The 22,579-nt window shown below is 38.6% G+C and overlaps 1 protein-coding gene across 5 annotated transcripts in view; it reads left to right on the forward strand.

Annotated features, from left to right (window-relative positions):
* scn5lab (sodium channel, voltage gated, type V-like, alpha b) overlaps positions 1-22,579 on the forward strand; it is a 167,175-nt gene that overhangs the window by 67,169 nt on the left and 77,427 nt on the right. For all 5 annotated transcript variants that reach the window (XM_017712309.2, XM_017712310.2, XM_017712312.2 and 2 more), the window contains 6 exons: positions 10,372-10,513; positions 12,026-12,223; positions 13,542-13,718; positions 13,977-14,327; positions 17,849-17,957; positions 21,761-21,999. In XM_017712309.2, the coding sequence (XP_017567798.1) occupies positions 10,372-10,513; positions 12,026-12,223; positions 13,542-13,718; positions 13,977-14,327; positions 17,849-17,957; positions 21,761-21,999 (1,216 nt within the window). The remainder of the gene's footprint in view (positions 1-10,371; positions 10,514-12,025; positions 12,224-13,541; positions 13,719-13,976; positions 14,328-17,848; positions 17,958-21,760; positions 22,000-22,579) is intronic.

Raw genomic sequence — 22,579 nt, forward strand, 5'->3', positions numbered from 1 at the left:
AGTAATGTAAAAAGAGATTTTACTAACTGCGGACTTCTCAGAGTTACACTTTCACCCACTGAGATACCCAAGAAGTATTTCAATCAAAAGACCTCCCTGTTTCTTTAAATTAGATTTTATGTTTCTGTAACACCAATGACAATAAAATTTGGAACAAGCTAAATTAAATTATATTTCTATATTTAAACGAAAAATTAACACAGGACACAATTACAGTTTACACTTAAAAAAAAAAAGCATCAAAATCGTTTCACATCGTTTCACAAATATCCACATGAAAATAATCTAATAAATAATAGTGTCACATAAAACATAATACACAAAAATCTACTTTCTATGGTATATTCTTATTTTGAGATCATTTGTGTAGCTTCAAAGTTGTGGGACACCATTTGCCATGGGACAAATGAACCCCATGCGATTAACTGAAGAAGTGGAATAGAAACAAAACAAAAAGTCCAAACACAATAACACGTGAAATCCCTAAAATGAAATTTGCTGACGTTTCTGTCTGCCACCTAATGTTGTTGACTCATGCTATCCAAAAGAACACAGTCACTTTCTTAGTGCGCCAAACATATCTATTTAAAATACACCCGACTGTCCAAGTGGAATGCACGAGTAATTGCATGGTGTTAGGGTATGTTCATTAAAGCAAGAGTAACTATTTATAAACTGTGATTAGGTTGTATTTTGAAACCTCTAAATATGACACTAGTGATAGTTATAGGTCACCCAAGTGGACAGATCAAGGTTTTGATTCTAAGCCAGATCAAATCCAACTCTAAATAGCTCAGCCACACTCAGCTGACTGCCTTTTTCTCAGACAAACTGTTTAATTGTTAATTAGTTGAAGCATTTTCTCAGCTAAAGCTAAAAAGCAATGCAAATTTCCACAAGTGTATCATAATTATTACCTTGAAAAAGGGCTCCCAGTAATCAGATCATTTTAAAGGTGCTTAAAAGTAAAAAGGTCCTTAATAATTTTTTTAGTTTGAGTTGCTATTTTTGTATTTATTTCCGATTCCAGGCTGGGATATTTTTTACCGACTCACTGTATTTTTTGTGTTTTGTGTACCAAGTGATCTAATCTGTGTACGGGAAGGTGGACTGTGTTTGGTCACCTTGTGGACCTCGATGGAAATCTGAGCTCAGTGCTTAGCAAGCCAGAAGGGCACAATCACCAGGCTTTGAAGCCCGCTCCCCCTCGTCCCCCTCACTCACTCCCTCTGTTGTTTCAGGGTGGACAGGGCTTCGTTAGTCCCTGCCAAAGTTCTTTTCTCTGACCCAACAGTGCGGCTGAGAGGTCAGTCACTGCTCTCCCTGTTATCTATGGCCTTTCGCCAACTATGGAAGCTCATCAGTGACTGGACCCCAAGTTATGGTAGGAGACACCCCCTGCTTTGCCTATTATGCTCCAGCTACTGTATTTACTGAGGTGTAGATCAGGAAAGGAACAGAAACATCTCAAACTTCAGGGAAACTCAGGTTTCTTCTATGGTCAAATGGCAAAAAAACAGCCCAGCCCCATTTCTCACATGCTCTCACCAACTTCAACTCATAGTGGCTACTCACTGCACAAGAAGCGGAGAGGACAGGAAGGACCACAATAGCCTCAGTGTGCTAATCATCATGCTTACTGTGAAATGGAGAACATTTTTTGAGAAGTATAGGCATAACGTACATACACTTTGTGAATAATTGCTTTGTCTGGCTGTAAACTTTGTGTAGCCGTGGTGGAATGGTGTGCCTTTCATTATGCCATTGTTAGCTGTGTAGACTTTAACTTGATTAAGCTGTAACAGCAGTCATATGTTACACATGGAGTAGTTTACAACCTAAAACCCAGCAAATCAAAAGTTATGGTTTTGAAATATTAAGCATTTTAAAATGTTTACTGCTGTAGAGTATTAACCACTTTGTCTGCCACTGCTTCTGTTTTTTAAAGGATTTTGTGACAGACACCACAAATCAAACACTAACATGGCAAATTACTGCAACAAATTCATCTGTTATTAACAGTCAGTATACAAGGTTATGTCAGTCTGAAACATGGAGGGGTGGGGGGTATTTCAGCCATGTTAAGTGACATTACCTCCATGGTGCTAACAACAAGTTTGTTGTCCATCAGACAATGTTACTGAGCACACCATTGCTCCCAACACTGAGCTTTGCCTTTATGAGGCCTTGGATTAATTTCAAATTTCACACTCAGTTTGTAGCCATCCTAATAAGCCTATATTTCCACCCATGTTAAGACCAAAATTTTTCATTGCTGCTCCCGAAGTTCTTGTTACAAAATTATGTCTGACCCCATCAAGCCTTCTACAATTACTTAGTAGAGTGTTCTTTGACAAGCGAGGTACGTGTGAGGCTGAAAGCACGAAACACCGCTTTTAAATCCAGTGATGTCACTGCACTCAGAACAGCTAGAGCAAACCTGAACCGGGCCATAAGAGTTGCAAAGCGTGCTCATGGTCAGTGCAGGACTTCTTCCAGGATCCCTCGAACACAAGACGAATGTGGCAAGGCATTCTGACAATCACAGACTATAAAGCTACTCCTCCCCCCTGTGAGAATAACAAAAACTTTTTCAACATATATAAATAAAAAAATATTTTGGAAGGTTTGAGGCACTGAGCACCACTCCTGCGGTGAAATCTTCTCCTCGCCCTGATGAGCAGATACTCTGCCTGGATACAGCAGATGTCCAAAAAACCCTGGGGAGAGTGAACACTCGGAAAGCAGCGGGCCCCGACAACATACGGGTGGTTAAGGAATGTACAGATCAGCTGACCGAGGTTCTCACGGACATCTTCAACACCTCGCTGAAACAGGCTGCCGTACCATCATAAAGACTGCCACAATCATACGGGTGCTCATAAAACCCACAATCTCCTCCCTCAATGATTACCATCCTGTAACACTCACGCCCATCATGATTGAAGTGTTTCAAGAGGCTGGTAAAAGACCACAGTACCTCCAAACTCCCTCCTACATTCGACCCGTACCAGTTCGCTTACCGCCCAAATCGCTCCACAGAGGATGCCATCTCCTCTGCACTTCACCTGAGCTTAGAACACCTGGAAGGAAAGAATACAGATGTGCGCATGCTGTTTCTGGACTTCAGTTCAGTGTTTAACACGATCATCCCACAACATCTGAGAAGCAAACTGGCCCCCCTTGGCTTCAGCACCCGCCTGGGTAACTGGCTGCTGGACTTTCTAACAAATAGACCTCAGTCACAATGACCTGCACTACAGAGAGGAGGTGAACCATTTAGTTGACTGGTGCGAAACCAACGACCTGGTCCTGAATGTTGAGAAAACCAAAGAGATCATCGTCGACTTCAGGAGGAGCCAACCCAACCACACACCACTCTTCATCAAGGACACAGCAGTGGAGATAGTCAGCAAAACTGGGGGTATAGATAATGGACACTTTGACCTGGTCCACTTACACTGAAGCTCTGGTCAAAAGAGCTCAGTAGCGCATGCACTTCCTAAGACGGATGAAAAGAGCACACCTCCCCCCTCTGATTCTGACCACCTTTTACGTAGGCGCTGTAGAAAGCATACTGACCAGTTGCCTCTCTGTCTGGGCAGGAGTCTGCAGCGCCTCTGACTGGAAGTCCCTGCAAATGGTGGTTAGGACAGCAGAGAAAATTATTGGGACCTTCATTTCATACAGGACAGTGCGACAAGTCTCTGTCTGACCAGAGCTCAGAACATAAACACAGAACCCTCCCACCCCATCATGGACTGTTCTCACTGCTGGCCTCTGGAAGGAGGTTCTGAAGTCTTCAGAGCAGAACAGCCAGGTTCAAAAACAGCTTCTTCCCACATGCCATAAGACTGCTGAACTCCAAATAACATGCTGCTCCAATTCTTTTTTGATTACTCCATACCTGGGAGCTCCAGTGCAATACACTCTCTTGTATATATACTTATTTAAAATTTATTTATCTGTTGATATACATATGTTTACATATGCACTAGACTTTGCATACACTGTATTACTTTTTTTTTCTCCCTGATATACTCTGAAATGCAACATAGTTTTGTTCTAACGTGCACTGTACAGTGTAAATTTGAATGACAATAAAGTCGGTCTAAGTCTAAGTCTTTGGAACTTGAATGCCTACACTGTAAAACTGAAAAGTCAACTCAATTACATGCCTTTTCTTCTCATCTTGAGGACCAGATTTCACCCTTCAAACTTCTTACTTTAATCAAAACTCCACCTAACTCTCATTTCAAGTTTCTAGTCAAGTAAACCAAGAGAACTATTTTTTTACTCATTTTCCCCACTTGCTGGAAGTCTTTCTATCACACAGTCCCTCCAGGAATTTTCTCTTCCTGGGCTTCCAGGTACAGCGATGAGATCACCATGGTTCAAACTCACAGCCTTCTGATGTTGGAGTGAATTCTGAGGCTATCACATAGTATCACTACTTTTCAAAGTGAAAACAGCACATTTCTTTTGAGTTTATTAAACACCTGAGTAATCTCAGGAGATTGCAAATAACCCCAGCCAGGTTTTGGGTTTGAACCTCAGTGATGCCATAGCTGTCCATAACTGACTGATGAAAAGAGTCCCAGCTAGCTGGGAAAACAGGTAAAAAACATACATTCCACATTGTTTACCTAAGATGCAGAACTAAAAACCAAGACGTTTGACTTGGGTTGAATCTAGAAAGCAGCATAATCACATTATCTTAGAATTTTAAGTTGACCTTCATTTGACAGTGTAACTTTTATCTAAGGCTACCTTTTAAAGGTCATACATTTTCCAGCAGTTCTAGTACATTATACCTGCATTAACAACACATTGTTGCACTTCTACTGCATTTTCCAGTGTTAGCACAGCAGTTGCAGTAAAAGTCTCTAATATATTACACCATCTGAGACTCCATCTGAGTGTGATGACATTGATAAGTTTACTGCACCCACTATGCCAACTGCTTTGTCCTTGCACAGTAAACTGCGACTATTAATTGCAATTTGAGCCCTCTTTCCATTGTAAGTTGCCAATTTGGTTTATACTAATTATAATCAGGCTCCTGCCAATCATGTCGATCAGTGTGGTTATTTGATCCAAGCCTGAAGCATCCTGACATGTGTGGCTGCAATCCATCGGAAGTGGCCTGTAGTACATCTTGGCACGTATCAACACGCTCTTCTGACATAACAAGCATTGAAAAAAGTCAGCCATACAGAAACAATAGTGAGCAAGAGTGTATTGGTTTACATGCAGGAGCACTGAACACAAATTCCCAGAGTCCCCTGGGAACCTGGCTTTGTCTTTGCCTCCTTCCCATTCTCTGGACCCCAGCAGGACAGAGGTACTCGCTGGCTCCTAAAATAGCCTATGTTAGAATGCCTTGTGCTTCAGTGATATGGTCCCAGCTGCCATTCCGCTGAGTGAGAGCACTTTCTTTGACAGATTCTCCAAGTGACTCCATGCTAGGCTTCGTATCACTCCTAAATGACAACGGCATTAGGATACCGCTCTATTGTGGCTCAGAACAGTATCGATTGAGATAACTGTTTGCTTGGTGCATTATCGATGCAAATAGTGTTGATAGTCTACTAATGCAAACAATGGTGTTATGCCAGGTATTGGTAAAATCTAATGGCATGGATGTAGGGATTTTCCAGTGTGTCAAGTTCTTATGTTGCAACTCAAAATGAATCATGGGATGTTTCCTGAAAAAGAGTGGAGGGAGAGAAAATCAGGATTTTAATGGGATTGGTAAAAATATACTATGTAACTCTGAGAAGTTAAGTGATAACAAAAGTAAAATTTTATATTAATTATTTCTTAATTGTAGTTCATGAAAACAAGAGGAGAGCGTACAGATTCCAATCTTTAAGTCGATGCTACATTCATGTTTGTACATATAAAAAGAGATATTTTATGTGAATTAGATGAAGACATGATGCAGACTTGTTTTGCAGAAAGAGAAAACATCCTTTACATTGTTGCCACAAATGAAAAACAAACAGAAAAGAAGCATAGACTGCAACATGACAATACAGAATGTTTATGTAATACAATACGTAGCTTGCTATGTAATTAACTATGTGATTACGTAATTGGGCTATTCTCACAAATATGACAAATACCAGGATCTAACTTGAAAAAATTAAAATAACAAAAATGTTATGCTTTCTTTACAAACAATGACATCTTGATTACATTGATTTTAGTAACATTATCAAAGTTAAATGACCAAATTTTCATTACTACAACAGTCATATTTGATAATTCTCTAAATGTTTTATTTCTTCAACCATTTTTTCCACAATATGTGTACTATTGTCTGACTAAGAATTTTAAAGCTAATTAAATATAAAGCGAATAAAATATATTTAGCAATTTATTTAATTTTGCAGTTTTATCTCATTACCACAATGTTTAACTGTCACTGGGGTTTTTCTTCTTGGTTTATATCATTAGACTATTCATACTATTCATGAAAGTGGGGACTCTTCATACACAGAATATTTGTCCAATATATGGATACTATGCTGTAAAAGCAGCTTTTTTTGAATTCATTGTTTTTGTGACATCACAAAAACCAATCTATTTACATAGATTTCGCTATTCAGTTTACATCTGTTTAATGCCACCCATTCATATTTAGGTTCTAAGGTGAGGTTTAGCTGTAGGTGCTTTTTGAATGAGGCTCAATACAAGGCATCCAATCGGAACAGAGCTCATTTATGTATATCAGTCTTAAAGGCACAGAAACAAGAACAGCATTTTTTAATTCTAAGGGATAAGGTGAGGTAGAAAAATGGCCACGTAAAAATGAATTGTGACAAATTTTGTAAATGGACCTCAGGGGAAAATATAAAGCACAAGAAAAACAACTTCACTTTAAAGTAAAGAGATTTGACAGTTAGAAGTATCACAAAATCACTTTTTTCTAATTAAAAATGAATGAGGGAATAAATGAGAAACACATATGTGGACACATTGTGGTAATGATAATTCGCATAAACATACTTAAACATACTACTCATTTTTTTGCTGTATCACATTTCTTTTGAGTTGATTATACACCTGAGTAATCTCAGGAGATTGCAAATAATCCCAGCCAGGAGGGTTTGGGTTTGAACCCTAGTGATGCCATAGCTGTCCACAACTGGGAGCCCAAGAGGAAAAAAGTACCTGGTGGGACTGACTGATGAAAAGAGTCCCAGCTAGCTGGGAAAACAGGTAAAAAACATACATTCCACATTGTTTACCTAAGATGCAGAACTAAAAACCAAGACGTTTGACTTGGGTTGACTCTAGAAAGCAGCATAATCACATTATCTTAGAATTTTAAGTTGACCTTCATTTTTGACAGTGTAACTTTTATCTAAGGCTACCTTTTAAAGAAACCTTTTAAACATACTGCTCAATTTTTTTGCTGTATGAAATAGAGCTCCAACAGACCTAAACGATATAAATATTGTTTATCCGTGAGATTCTTATGATACTCAAATATTAAGAACGACTCAAATACATTTGAGTAGTATAGAAACGTAAAGTAATATCTTTGGACTATTCAGATTGAACTGTGCCTTGGCTTTCGAGAGCCAATTTTAAATGCCAGACTGCGATACTCTAAATAGTTCCAATCAGGGGAGCATTGCTTTGATAGCACATGTTCGCGTTCTTCCTTATGTGAGAAGGGGAAACAGGGGGCGATATCAGGCGGTGGGGTACAAGGCCCCCTGTTCAACTCAAACTGAAGTGGGGCCCGTCCATTAGCACGTCCTCCACAGTGAGGTGTCTGAGAGCGATAGCGCCCATCTCCACACACCCTCACACTCTCAGCAGCCTGGCACCAGACGCCACTGCCCCAAGGACAGCAAGGCTGCTGGAAGATGGGAGAGGAGGGGGCTGGACGTCGGGGAACAGCAATGGGCACAGGCTTGTGAGGCGCCACTGGCCTCTCAGCTCATCCATGCTGACAGTCCATCGCTTCATCAGGTGACCCGTGACAGCTCAAGGTGTGAGAGGTCGTTCACCTTTGATCTTCATGTCAGAGCCCCCTGCGGACATATTACGTAGTGGGGCAGTATGATGGAGTGTTTGTGTCAACTGTATAATAAAGTTGTACACTTTAAAACACCTACTTAACCTTTAGAAGTCGGGTTCTGTTGTTGTCAGTTACATAATTAATGACATATACAGTCATGTGAAGAAGTAAGTACACTCCATGAAATGTTTAGACTTCTTCAACATTTAGAGATACAGACATCAAGTCTACATTTAAACAGTTTTAAAAGATAAAGGTAGCATAATTTAACAAGTGACACTTGTCATCATTTATACACCTGAAATAAACAGTAATGCAATTTTCTTATGTGGAATTTAAATCAGGTGCACACGATTAGGTAGTAATTATTAGAACACCTTTCAAAAATCTCATGGAGGAACTTATCTTATTTGAAACTCAGATATTTGGTCTGTTTTGCTCTTTGCTATTGGTGTGTGTGGTATCATCATACCTAGTTCAAAGGAGCTCTTTAAGGCCTTCAGAATGAAAGTTGTAGATGCTTCTAAGTTTTGGAACGGGTATAAGAAGATATCAATCCTTCCACTGTCAGGACGATCATCTACAAGTGGAAAAGATTTAAAACCACTGTCAACTTGTCCAGCCCAGCCCACCCCAGCAAGTTTAAAAGCAGTTTGGAAGCAGACCAAGATGCTAAAAGAGGTTTCTAAGGACCCAAATTTTCTCTGCATGCATCTACTATCTAATAAAATAACTGCACAAATTTGACCTACATGGGAGGTGCACCAGGGGAAGACTGTGTTGTCTAAAAGGAACAACAGGGCACTTAAAGTTTGCTAATGAATATATAGGCAAGGACCAGGACTTCTGGAACAATATGCTATAGACAGATGAGGGAAAGATAGAGTTGTTTGGCCATCGTACTAGAAGTCATGTTTGGTGAAAACTGAAGAGAGCATTTGATCAGAAAAACCTCATATCAACTGCAAAGCATGGTAGTGGAAATGTTCTGGTTTGGGGCTGCTTTTCTGCCTCAGGGCCTGGCCAAACTTCAGTCATAGAATCAACTATGAATTCTCTTTAGTATCAGAGAGTGCTTCAGGAGAATCTGTAAAAAGTTGAAAAAGCTGAAGTAGAGCTTCCAACAGGATAATGATCCCAAACATACAAAGTAAATCCATGAAGGAATGGCTCAATAGGAAGAAGTGGAGGGTTATAGAGTGGCCTAGTCAAAGCCCAGATCTGAATCCCATTGAAATGCTGTGGGTGGATTTGGAAAGGGCTGTACATGCAAGAAATCCCTCAAACATTGCACAATTGAAATAATTCAGCATGAAGGAGTGGGCAAAAAGTTCTCCCAGTAGATTCCACAAACTGGTAAACAGTTGTGGGAAACTCCTACACAAAACTATTTCTGCCAACAGAGGCAGTACCAATTACTGAAGCCAGGGATGTACTTACCTTTTCAAAAATTAGATATTAGCTAATTGTTTTTTTTAATAAATGATTGCAAATGATTGCAAATCCCATTGTTTCTGTTATATTACATAATGTTTATATATACCCACTGTTTAATTGAAGATCAAATGCTGATATGTCCACATATGTTGAAAAAAGGAGAAACAGGTGTACTTTTTTGATGTCAACAAACAACAAGAAGACAACAAAAATGTTTTTTTTTCAAGCCAAATCAGACTGCACACCCAACAATGTCAAATTAAAATGATTATAAAACAGATCTTCTACTTACAAGCACATATTTTGTATCACCTAGAAAATTTTAATCAAGCACTTTTTTTGTCATCTTTTTATTGCATTTCTGAAAAAGTTGGGGGTGGAGAGGTCGGCAGGATGGTTAAATGCAGTAGGCTGAGTGTACACACTAAAGAACCAACACAAATTATTACACAGTACAATTAAGAGACAAAGTTCCTGCCTTGAACCAAATAAATTTCCAAGTGACCAATAATTGACTGCTTTGCTTTGGTAAGCCTGGCTGCAAGATATTTCATGCCTAACTTATGCTTTTGAAAACTAGATATACAGTAATTTGTAAGTGATAGCTGGGAGGTTGTCCAAAGTAGTAAGATGATTCATTTTTGCTGACTGTAAAAAATCTGCCAAAATCTGCACAAAGGCCCAAATAATCATTCAGCACACATATGAATCAAGCACTTTTTTACAGAGTTTAACAGAGATTACTTGTTTGAATGAGCTACAGTATGAGTGAAAAATTATAATGTGAAATTACATCATGCCTTTTGTCTTCATGATACTAATTGCTCCTAATGGTCAACATGAAAGTGAAAATGAAAGTTTTAGAATGATGCTTCTTGATTCTTCTTTTTATGCAGGAAATGTCCAGATGGTTTTGAATGTATGAAGATAGGACGCAATCCAAACTATGGTTACACTAGCTTTGACACCTTCGGCTGGGCTTTTCTCTCACTCTTCAGGCTCATGACACAAGACTATTGGGAAAACCTCTACCATCAGGTCTGCATCACTGTCTGCCTAATAAGTAATGACTTCTACAGTACACCAAATCTTGAAAAGTGGCATTTTAGGGTGTTTTATAGGGGTGTATTACAACCGAAAATCTGTTGTTATCGTTTTTAAGAAAAAAAAGGATTGTTCTTCTGACCTGTTCTCATTTTCAGCTATTTGATAGTTGTCTTAGTTATTTATTTCTTAGATACAGTAAAAAGAATAAGGAAGGTGTTAGTATAGAACATGTAATGAAAGACTCTGCAATATAATTTACGATTGATCTGAATAAGCCCTAAGCTTAAAGTTCATGACAGAATATATACGTAGTAAACATGGGCACAGAAACACAGTGATCCATGATACCATCACAATCATATCAGTATCTGCAGACATTTGCTTAAATATATATATATATATATATATATATATTGCCCTGCGATGGACTGGCGACCTGTCCAGGGTGATTGTTCTGTGATTGTTCTGTAAAGCTGCTTTGTGACAACACCTGTTGTAAAAAGCGCTATATAAATAAATTTTGCTTGCTTGCTTGCTTGCCTTCCACCCGAAGACTGCTGGGATAGGCTCCAGCATCCCCCCGCAATCCTGACGGAGAAGCGGCTTAGAAAATGGATGGATGGATGGATGGATGGATATGTATATATATGAAATTGGCTAAGCCACATTAACATGTGGAAACGAGATCCTAATGCGTGGCCATGACTTAGTAAGGTGTACGATGGAGATAATTAAGTCGTGGCCAACTCTTAAGGTATGGGAACAACATTATGCCTTATTAAGCTGTGGTCAAGGCTTGATCAACTCATTCCCTACTAAGCCATGGCTACTCATTAGAAGCCTGTCTCCACACCTTACTAAGTTGTGGCCACAGCATAACTTTCTAGTTTCCATGCCTTACTAAGTTGTGGCCACACATTATTTTTACGCATTTGGGATGTCACCAGCAGGGCTCCGTATGTGTCAGCACTGGCATCAGCAGATATGTACATGGAAAATCATATCTCAGTATAGAGGCCTGTAATTCCCATATTGGTGCATCCCTATAAATATGTATAAAATGACAGTTCTCTCTTCATGTGAAAGCATATCATATTTTAATAAATAGCAGTACAACTATTTAGCTGAAGAGTATTGACATTGGGTGTAATATCCTTTACTAATAGTTTCAATGGAATAAAATGTCTACAGTTCATTAATATGCCTTTTAAACATTCCTGAAATACAGAATTAAGGAAATTTGTTCAGGAAATCTGCATAGCTTAAAATATCATTTGCAGTGTACCTATGAACTCTGTACCTACTACACCACTTTCATAGATAAATTAGCTAGATGCAATTGTCTGTCTGTCCTCTCTCTGGCCATATGGAGTGTTCAGCAATATGGCTAGGCAGTAGGCTAATGAAGAGATTCCCAAGCGTACACAAGCAGCAAGGAAAACATAACATTATTATCTAAATTGGTCTGGCCATTTCATCTCACACTACCGTTTTTTCCGCCAGACTCTGCGGTCTGCAGGGAAGACATACATGGTGTTCTTCGTGGTGGTGATCTTCCTGGGCTCATTCTATCTGGTGAATCTGATCCTGGCGGTTGTGGCCATGGCCTACGAGGAGCAGAACCAGGCCACTATCGCTGAGGCATGGCAGAAAGAAAAAGAGTTTCAGCTGGCCATGGAACAGCTGAAAAAAGAGCAGCAAGTATGCATCCTTTTCATGATGTTTAACTGACTATTGATGAAGATCTTAAAGTCAATGAAATAAAAACTGGCATTAATTAGCTCATGTCTCTGCTCATTTGAGGGGAATTCTACCTTATTATTTTTTATTATTTACCTAATTACCTTATGATCTAACTTATTCTCTGTTCTAGGGAAGCATACCGAGTCACACTGGTGGTCATAGGAACCAAACATCTAGTGCTTATTGAGTCTACAATACATTGCCTGTTACCTGATACATTATTTTATGATATTTTTGCAGAAATAGCTTGGACCTAAAACTGTTTTTTAAAATCCATTCATGGCATTCATTCATGAGTGGTACATCAGTATTTTGCATAAAAACTCATTTATGTCAGTGCTATTACAGTTTACTAAAAGTATTTCTAAAAAAAAAACTAGCAGTGATAAAAGGTCAGGAAGTGTCATAATAACAGTAACACAAAAACTAAACCAAAATATATAATGTCTACTGCAAAATTAACTAAAAGTAAACAGAATTACTAAGAAAACCTTTAGTTTTTGTTTTTTAGCCATCTTTAACTCGAGCCGAGTTCATTCTCCTGTTATTTCAGTTTTACTCTGCCTCCTATCGCAGATTTCATCATAATATTGAAAACTAAATCAATATTAATTATTACTTTACAGAAAATAAAAATACAACTAAAACTACTTTAGCACCTATAATAATAACTGAAAATAAACTGTGATCAAAAATAACTAAATAAAAATACAAACTAATGAAAATTTAGAAACTATAATAATCCTGGTGTAGGTTAATTGATCGTTATGGATCGTGAATAAAATGGTTATATTTGCAACATAGACATTACAACCCTTGATTCCCATCATCACCACTGTAAAGAAACCAGAGTCTATAAATATCCCTATAGTGTACCATTTCATAGAACCAGAGTGAATGCCTTTATTTGTCTCAACAATTAAATTATTCTCCTCTATGCATGATGTATTAAATTATTAATGACATTCATTTAATGACAGCCTTCTTTGAGTTTTATATGATTCAACAACAGTTTTTCTTACTAATTACAACTCTGCTTGTGATGAGTGGGACAGTATGCAGGTATTAATCGCAAATGACTTGGAACATAATCTTGTCAGTATTTTTCGTGCAGTACTAATTCATACATGCACTTCATAACAATCCAAGCTTTGTAAAAGAAACATGATCCTGATCTACTTTCACTTACTTGCATTTGTGTTCATACGCCTTCGCTTTCTCAATTTTGATACAAACCGACAACGATTCGCCTCCTTTTTCACCCTGTGTCTTACAGGCAGCTCAGAAAGCTCAGGAAACTGAGTCAGTTTTGGTTCCTGACCTGTCTCCCTCGGCTGCACAAGACGACAAAGAGCACAAGGGCAGGAAGAAAAGCCTGGGGCCTCTTTCAGAAGAGGCACAGAACGATAGCGATGAGAAAACACCAAAGCTAGATACCATGGAGGGAGTAAAGGTACAGTTGCCTAAGCTGATTGCTCCTATGAAAAGAAAATGTGACAAAATATTTCAGTAAAAATGGGATTTGAGTTGCAGTTTTACATATTAAACAAAAAAGATTTTTTTACTTCACTAATGTAGTTAATCAGCAACATTCTCATAGGAATAATAATTGTAATCAGTAATTGATGTAATGCATTGTATTTTATGTGGAAATGAAGTACAGAATGGAAAAAAAATGCAGATTATTCTGGATTGTTCATTTTTCCCCCAGCAAACACATGCTCTGCTGGTGCGCACTCTATCTTCACGCACCAGACGAGGAAGCCAGGTCAGTATCTTCAACTTCCGGCCGCGGAATAAGGATTCAGAAGCTGATGCTGATGACGAGTTCAGCATTTATGGGGATTCAGACAGTCGGACGGGCTCTCTCGTCATTCCCTGGCACAGACGACGGACTAGTGCTCAAAGCACAGGCAGCCATGGCTCCCAGGTCTTCTTCCCCAGCCTCAATATCAATGGCAAGCTGTTTGTGGCCATGGATCAGAATGGCATCTCAGGCCCTGGACCTCTGAGCCCTCTCCCATTACCCACATGCACCATGGAAAAGGTCAAAGAAGAAAGTGTGAGTAACTGTATGCTTTTTTACAAATGGTATAGGTGCATACACTCTCTGTACCCCAGGTGTGGTGTAAGGCCATAACCGGAAACAGACTAACATATACCTAATTACTGTTATTTTGGTTTGGCAAAAGAACTGGATAAAACATGTCAGCGTTCCACACTGTAGCTAGACATCGTTTTCCTGAAATACAGACTGGTTTATCCACCCCACTCAAACACCAAATTCTACTGACGGAAGCTTATTATACAACAGTCCTAAAACTTGATTGGCTGAGGCTTGTTTGAAGCTTGATGTGTACAGAGTGCTGTGCAAATATCAGGGACCACCCTTTATTTTTTTCAGTTTCCAGTCAAAAGTTCCAGTTTTCTATTTTTCTATATTTAATGTGTCCATCCTTTATCATAGCTTTCACTATTTTCAGGAAACTTGCTTTCAGTTTTTTTTAAAGAAATGTGCAGTGATATCTTCCCCACCTCCAAAGTTCACTCTTACAAGCTGGCTATATTTTCTGCTTCTCACAATAAGTAAACCCCAACACGTTCAGTGATGTTGAGGGCTGGACTCTCGGGTGGTCAGTCTACTGTTCTGAGAACACCAGCAGCTTTGGCAATTTTGATTGGAAAGTTACTAAATGAGGAACAGACTCTGACTTTTAGACCACACTGTATGACTTTGAGTTATTAAAAACTTTGCGCTCTTCATTAAACAGTTAACCTTCATGTTGCTTGACAAACATAGCCTACTTTTAACAAACTATACTGCTTTCAAAATAATTGTGCATTATTGGTAATAATTTCAATGCTTTAATTAACATTAACTATTTTATCATTATGTGTTTGTCTGTATTTTATAAAAACATAAATAATAAATAGAACTCCTTTATGGTCTGATGTACCCAAGAACCTTTTTCTTTCATTTAATATGCTGACTTCCTTTAGAAGAATCTGATTCTACTTCATATACAAGGATATTTACCTTTGAAATTTTTCTTGACTGTATTATGTCTATATTTTCTTTTTTTTAACAATATTCTGAGACATTTAATGTATCAAGTTGTTGAAATAATGAATGGGCTGTTATCTTTGCAAATGTACAGTATTACAGGTGTTGAAAAATAAAGTATGAACTCAATGATACCCTTAGCAAGAATGGCTGAACAGAGAGTATAACGGGTTCTTCTAGAGAAACAAGAGCTTACTTCCCTGAACCTGCTTGGTCAATGCACTCAATGACACAGTGCTTAATCACAGTGTATACAAAGCCTCCCTTGATGTATTGCGCTGTGGTGCATTCATATCCATACAGTTATTTCTATGCAACGCAGACATATGCACGGCTTATTAACAGTTAGCTTATGCAACCAACACATGTTGTGAACAGAATGAACTAATATGATTGTATATGTATGAATTCAGGTCATATAGGGGCTGGTTAATAATGTAAATATGATGCCAATCAACAAGACATGAAAGATTTTTGCTATGCTGTTTTAAAAGGTATATAGGATTTGTTGTGGGAAGCTGTAAATGCATGCAAATTTGTGCTTGCTCTAAGGGGAATGTCGTGAAAGGCTCATGGGTTAATCGGGCACTCTCAAGAGACCTGACAACCTCATCCCTATCTGACAGAAATGAGTGAGGGGGAATGGGGGAGGATACACTGTTGTCTTGGTGATGCAGCCATGGTAACGTAGCAACAGTTGAATAAGAGTCGTGGAGTCTTGTCGCACACAATCACACACATACATTGTCTTTCTCGCACACATACACAGTAGAAAGGACCACTGGTGTTTCCCTCTTGCCAAAACAGCATGCGTGGGTGTTCTCTTGAGCAGCGGCAAAGTGACTTTGCGTCATTCCTTTGATTACCTCGGGACAAATACTTATTTTAAAAATCAGAGGGTCACAACTTAAGACAAGGCCTCATATAATTGAGACCACAGCTGTAACAGTCAATAAAAGACACCCACACAGTTATTGCAGCGCTTCAGCTATAAGTGAAACAACACAGCAGTATTTTATAATGACAGTGTCATGGTTAAACTGTTTATGGATTTCTGATTTTGTGACTGAGCCATCATCCCACCAAAACACAAACACATGCATGACGTATAGGACCATGTTTCATCATTGTGAAGAATGAATTGACTGAATTGACTGTGGGACTGTGGGACTGTATTTAGTCCCAGCTTTTGAGTTTTGGTACAGTGAAGACATTTATAGATGTTTTTTAAAACCAGCCAGACAGCACTTTGATGGCTGTAGGGCTGGCACTTTTGATTAAATAAGTAATCAAGCAATCTATACATTATTTTGAGGCATAAATAAATAACCAGTTTTAAAAGAGCAAATCATAAAGAATGAATTCAAGGTCTCATATCCTACATTTGTATTCATCCAATGATCAATTCATAGAATTTGGTGGTTTTATGTACCCAAGTCATAACTCATTTTAACTTGATAATTTTCCCACCTCTCTTTATCCCTTACAATTACACAGGCTGTTTTTTGTTACTACGCCTTGAAGACTGACTCTGTTCTGATGTGCTGTATTGTACATCTGTATTTCTCTATGGTACATCATTCAAAAAGCTGTCCAGGCTGAAACAGTCCTTATAACTTTTACTTTACATTACTTTAACATTACTTTATTTTAAAAATATTTTTACATGCTTTTTTACAAGCCCTTTAACTTTACCAAACCATACATATATTTTCAAAGATTTCAAAATGGAAAAAACCTTGCCAAAAGAAGCATAATGATATGAATGAACATATAAAGTGTGTGTCCATCAGGCACTGCTTCTTACTGCAAGAGACAAATTCAAATTCCAACTAACCAATTGCCAATTCATTAAGCATGTTCAATGTTATTGCTTGTTTAACTGTAAAATAAGCAGATCAAGTGGCAGTGTCTTGGAAAGATGAATGAATTAATTATAGTAGATTATTTTAATGCCAAAGCAGGACAGAAAATCTGTAAGGTTTACGAATGAGTGTGTAATATAAATGCTGTTCATTTTACAAAACCTGAATTTACTTGAAGGTTGTCCACACAGTCCATATATTGCAGTCTAAGTTGCAAAAACAGCCTGTTTTTAATGTTTTTGTGATGTCACAAAAAACAAGGCTTTTTTTCCACCTATGTCCACCTATTCCATCTACAGCGGTTTAGCCTCACCCATTCACATTAAAGTTAGAAAGAGCATTTCAGCCCAGAGTGCTGTTTAAGAGAGGCACAGTACAGGGCAGCCAATCACAACAGAGCTCATTTAGATATATCAGTCTTAAAACCACAGTAACAAAAACAGGCTGTTTCATACTAAAGCATAGAGATAAATAAGGTCATGTAAAAATGCATTATGGCTATTTTTGGTTTGAAATGGTTGATAATTTATCTAAATGCAACTGCTGAAAGAACATTCTGGCACGGAAGAAGTTACAGTAAGATGGCACTGCCAAGCTTCTGTTGTTTACAAACTGAGCCGTTCACATGACCGCAGTCCCCTTTGTCTTCTACAGGGACCAAACTCACTGAACGAACTGAGCAGCATGCTCCTCCCCCAGGTGTCCCAGGAGGGCCGAGACAGGGCGCTAAGTGCTGCTAGCTACCTCACTGACGCCATGGAGGGTAAGACACACTGAGTGGAAATTTTACTTCTCAGAACTAGCCCCAGTAAAATTCCCTAACCAAGATCCACTTTAGATCCACTTCGAAAACACAGCCTTATGTCAGAATTTATTTGTGAGGCTTGTTAGTTTAAAAAAAGTGTAGCACATGTTAAAACTGCATTTTGATTGTCTGCTGTTTACATTTGAAGCAGTGCATGTAGTTACATATTCAGCATACCGTTTAATTTTACATCACAACACACTGTACATAACACTGAATCAGTCTCCCACATTTTTGCTCTGCAAGTCTTAACAGTAAAAATCTCTGGGTAGATTTAAAATCTCATATCATGCTTTTGTGAGCATAGAGCATGTAAGGACAGAAGGGCATCTCCATCTGTTCCACGTTAAGGTAGTCCTGTGAGAATTCACTCTCTGTTGTTTTCGAGAGAGCGGTGTTATCCTCCTTAAACCTGATTAATCATGAAACAGTCTGCTTGCAACATCATCAGGAGGTCTTTCTGTAGGTCACTTTTCCCCAACAAAGAACACTGGCTTGTCCACTTTTCCACATTATGTTAGCTTTTGCCTTTCTGTCAGATTCACCGTGTGTAAATTGTGTAGACAGTGCAGAGCGTGATTGCCTTAGCAGCACATGTTTAAACTTTTTTACCAAGTGATGTGAATTAACACCAGCTGTTCTTCTTAGTCCGTCGAAGTTTAACTGTAGTTACATTTCATTTTTAAAACCTGCGGTAAATTCAGACACAGTACTTTAAGACCTTACTTCTTCTAAACCTGAGAAAGTGCCTGTCCACCTACTCCCTGCTGAAGAAGAGGGGGTGGAGGAATGTTCCCTCTGTCACATTATTAGACAGCCAGTATTAAATGACTAATGTTCTGTGACATTAAAAACTCTTTCAAACTTTAAAATACTCTCAGAATCTAAGAAAAAGTTCTTACTGTGCTTTCATGTGTTACACTAAGCACATGGGGAAAAAAACAGTGAAAATCATAATATGGACAAAATATCTTCCACTCTGCTCTCTTGTTTTGGCAAACAGTGCTGTATCGATAGTGGCGCTCATCAGATGAGCCATCTAAAAGGTATTATATTCATGAATCAATGTGCATACACTGTAAATGTAATGGAACAAAATCCAATTTGCAAAGCCCTGATTGAGGCTTTAAGAAGCAACTTCTATTTTGGAGATGAAATCACATTTAGAATATGTCTCCCTTTTAAAACTATGGTCTCAAATTGTGAATTTGTCAGCGGAAAAGTTGCTAACAAAACAGATTTGACCACAGAGAATGCCTATTTTAGATCCGCTAGCATGAGAAAATGCCAATCCTCATTATCACAGACACAAAAGCTGACATGGCAAGACACCATGAAGCCAAGTATAGTACCATGTGTTGTGAACATGGTTTGAGTTTGACACACAACTACTTGTATTACCTTCTATGTGATTACTGCTTTTGTTGAATATTACTATTAAGAGCATTATTATTATTATTATTATCATCATCATTATTACTATTTACAATTTTACACAGTGCCATGCAAAAGACCAGCCCTTTGTTTATTTCCAGCCTTTAAGTACAAGTAATTTTGGTTTCAATATCAGAAATAAAAGCAGAAAACATTTAACAGAGAATTACAGCAAAGCTTCCAGCACTGAGTATAATATTAAATCTGTCAGTATTTAATTGATCTACTTTACTTTTGAACTTTAACTCTTTCATCCTTCCAATCTTAAAACCAACTACTTACAGCTGTGTCCTCCCAACAAAAGCTGTTCAAAAATGAGTCACTGACATTATGTTAACCTTCAAACAGACTCCAATATTCACACAAGCTACTACGCAAACACACCTCAGCTGCCTCACTCATTTCTTTCTCATGAGGAAAGCAGACATAAGATGATGCACTTTCATAAGGAGAAAGTCAAAGGAAAATAAGAGAAAAAGGAATTTTCAAAATCAGAGTTCAAAAAATGGTTAAAGGGACAGAGAAAGTGGAACTCCATTTAGCACCTGGTAGACCACCAAAACTAATACGATCAGATAAGTAGCACTTAAGGTTTTCCTCTTTGAGAGAGAGGAGAAAATCAAGCTCCACTCTTGCTTCAGAGCTGAAAAGGTCCATAGGTCTTTCTGTCCAGCCTTCCACTGTGACACTGGGAGAAGACACCTCAACACTGTGGGTCTGAAAGGATGTGTAGTTATCAAGAAGTCCTTACTGATAAAAAAAAAAATAGAAATAGGAAATTTGTATTAGCGCAGCAGGCCTGGATATGTGAGATATGGAGTAAAGATTATGGACTGGTTTATGTAATTGGGATTATTTGGATTGTGCAAATAGAATCATTTATTAATCAGCATCATTTATTGCGTTTCCAGTCAAAATAGCTGGATATGTAATTCAATGAAAGGTGGTCTCTGACTTGTGCACAGCATGCTACTATGTTGTAAGTCTGATCTACCCATCACCCCGATTATTACAATACCGCTGTTCTCTCATGCATCCTTTGAATGTTGGCAGGTAGCTACAGTTAGAGTAGTGAGGTTGAGAAGACCAGAAGAAGCAAATGTTTCTACACAGGTTTGTGTTCTAAGCAGAACTAAGATGGCCACGGTGTTCACAGGAGGTCTGTTGGTTGGTAAATTTCCCTTGGAGTGGATGAAATGAGGTCTGACAGGGTGGCTGCACTCCCAGTGGAGAATGACACTACCACAAACACATCTGAGGAGTTAGCTCGCACATTAGTCCTCCCAAGTCAAGGAAATGGACCTGCTGTCCGTCTTTATCACATTCCTCATTAGAACCGGATGCATCTGCCGAGTTCCCCTCGACACACTGCACAGCCTACTCCAGCTCACTACTTGACATATTTTGTGTCTGACTTAGGGTGGGTGGAAAAAACGAAATGCTAACCTTTTCCTTTAACCTGTCTCACATACAATTTTCTACACCATACGATTAGTTTTCATGCTAATCTGGAAGTAATGTAGAATTTTATGGCATTGTGAAAGGTGTTTTCCAACAAACAGCAGCAATGGAGAGCAAGTCATGCCTATTCTCAGTTCTGTTTGGCATGACTAACAGTAAAAACTGACGGGGTATGACTGTCCCACTTACCCAGGCTTTAAAGCCAAACATTCTCAGGGAAGGCACTTGTTGGCAAAGTAGAACAGAATGCAGCTCTGTGCCAAAGCCTTTCATTTACTTTGCCGTTTTGGCGCATGTAATCCAATAGTCCAAACTCTATGACAGAAATGATGACGTAATACCTGCTTTTGCTCCAGAAAAGTTTTCTAGACCTAGTACTGACACCATCTCTTACTTATTTACTTTTCAGTTAAAACGGTCATTAATCTGTTCTTTTTTCAGCATTAAGAACAGAGCAGACAACATATGTATATATAGTTATATATAATTATTCCACACTCATCCTTTCAGACTCATAGCGTTGAGTCGTCTTCTCACAGTGGAAGGATGGACAGAAAAACTTGTGGATTTTTTCAGATCTAAAGCAGGAGTGGAGCTTAATTTTCTCTGAAAGATGAAAGCTTTAAGTACTGTTTATCCAGTGGTAACAGTTTCAGTAGTCCATCAGGTCTTACACAGTTGTCAGGAGTCCCATTTTCTATATATCTTTTAACAATTATTTAAACCCCTGTTTAATTTTCCTGTGATACCCATCTGTCTTATGTAAGAGGATTGTTTTACTTATGTAACCACCTTAGAAATATCTCCTGAAAGATAAAAAGCTCGAATGCTTTATTAAATCACACCATGTTGTTATATGTATACAGAGTTGGAGGAAGCCCAGCAGAAATGTCATCCCTGCTGGTACGTTTTTGCCCACAAGTACTTGGTGTGGACATGCTGCCCTAGCTGGCTAAAGCTCAAAGAGTGGGTCAAGTTCATGGTGATGGATCCCTTTCTGGACCTGGCTATCACCATATGCATCGTTCTCAATACGCTCTTCATGGCCCTGGAGCATTACCCCATGACAGACGAGTTCAACAAGATGCTGTCCGTGGGCAACCTGGTGAGTGGGAGATGGTTAGCTCATTAGCATATTCACATAAACTGTATGAGGAGGAACAGTTGCAGGAACACTGCACCTGAGCAATATCTTGGTAAGCGGTTTTGTTAGACAGATTGGTGGTGAAAACACATTTTTCAGTGTCTTGCTAGTCTCCTCACTTGTCATGTCAAGGGGGCATTCCCACTTTTCCAGCAGCCTGCTCATTATGTCCTGCTCTACACTGCTTGCAACATGCAAAAGCAGCATTTCTGAAGACTGTTGTTCGTTACTGAAGACAAAGTGACTGTGAGAGACTGGCTTGTTCCCCAGGAAGGCATTTTTTGTACAGAAATACAATGTCTAGAAAGAACGGTCAGCTGAGAGAATTTCAAAAAGGTTTCCGTCTCAAACACATTTCTATTTAACAGAAATATTTAAGATTGCTAAACACTTATAAATATTTTTCTCTAATAATGAAATATGCTCTTATTCGCCTTACACTTCAGATTTTGCTGCATAGCTTGTAAAGCACATGCTGCAGAAGAATGCTTTAAGATGGTGACAAAGGTTTCACAGGAGACCTTGTGTTGAGAAATAGTTG

Source organism: Pygocentrus nattereri, chromosome 3 (genome assembly GCF_015220715.1).
Source record: "Pygocentrus nattereri isolate fPygNat1 chromosome 3, fPygNat1.pri, whole genome shotgun sequence".
Taxonomy (NCBI): Eukaryota; Metazoa; Chordata; class Actinopteri; order Characiformes; family Serrasalmidae; genus Pygocentrus; species Pygocentrus nattereri.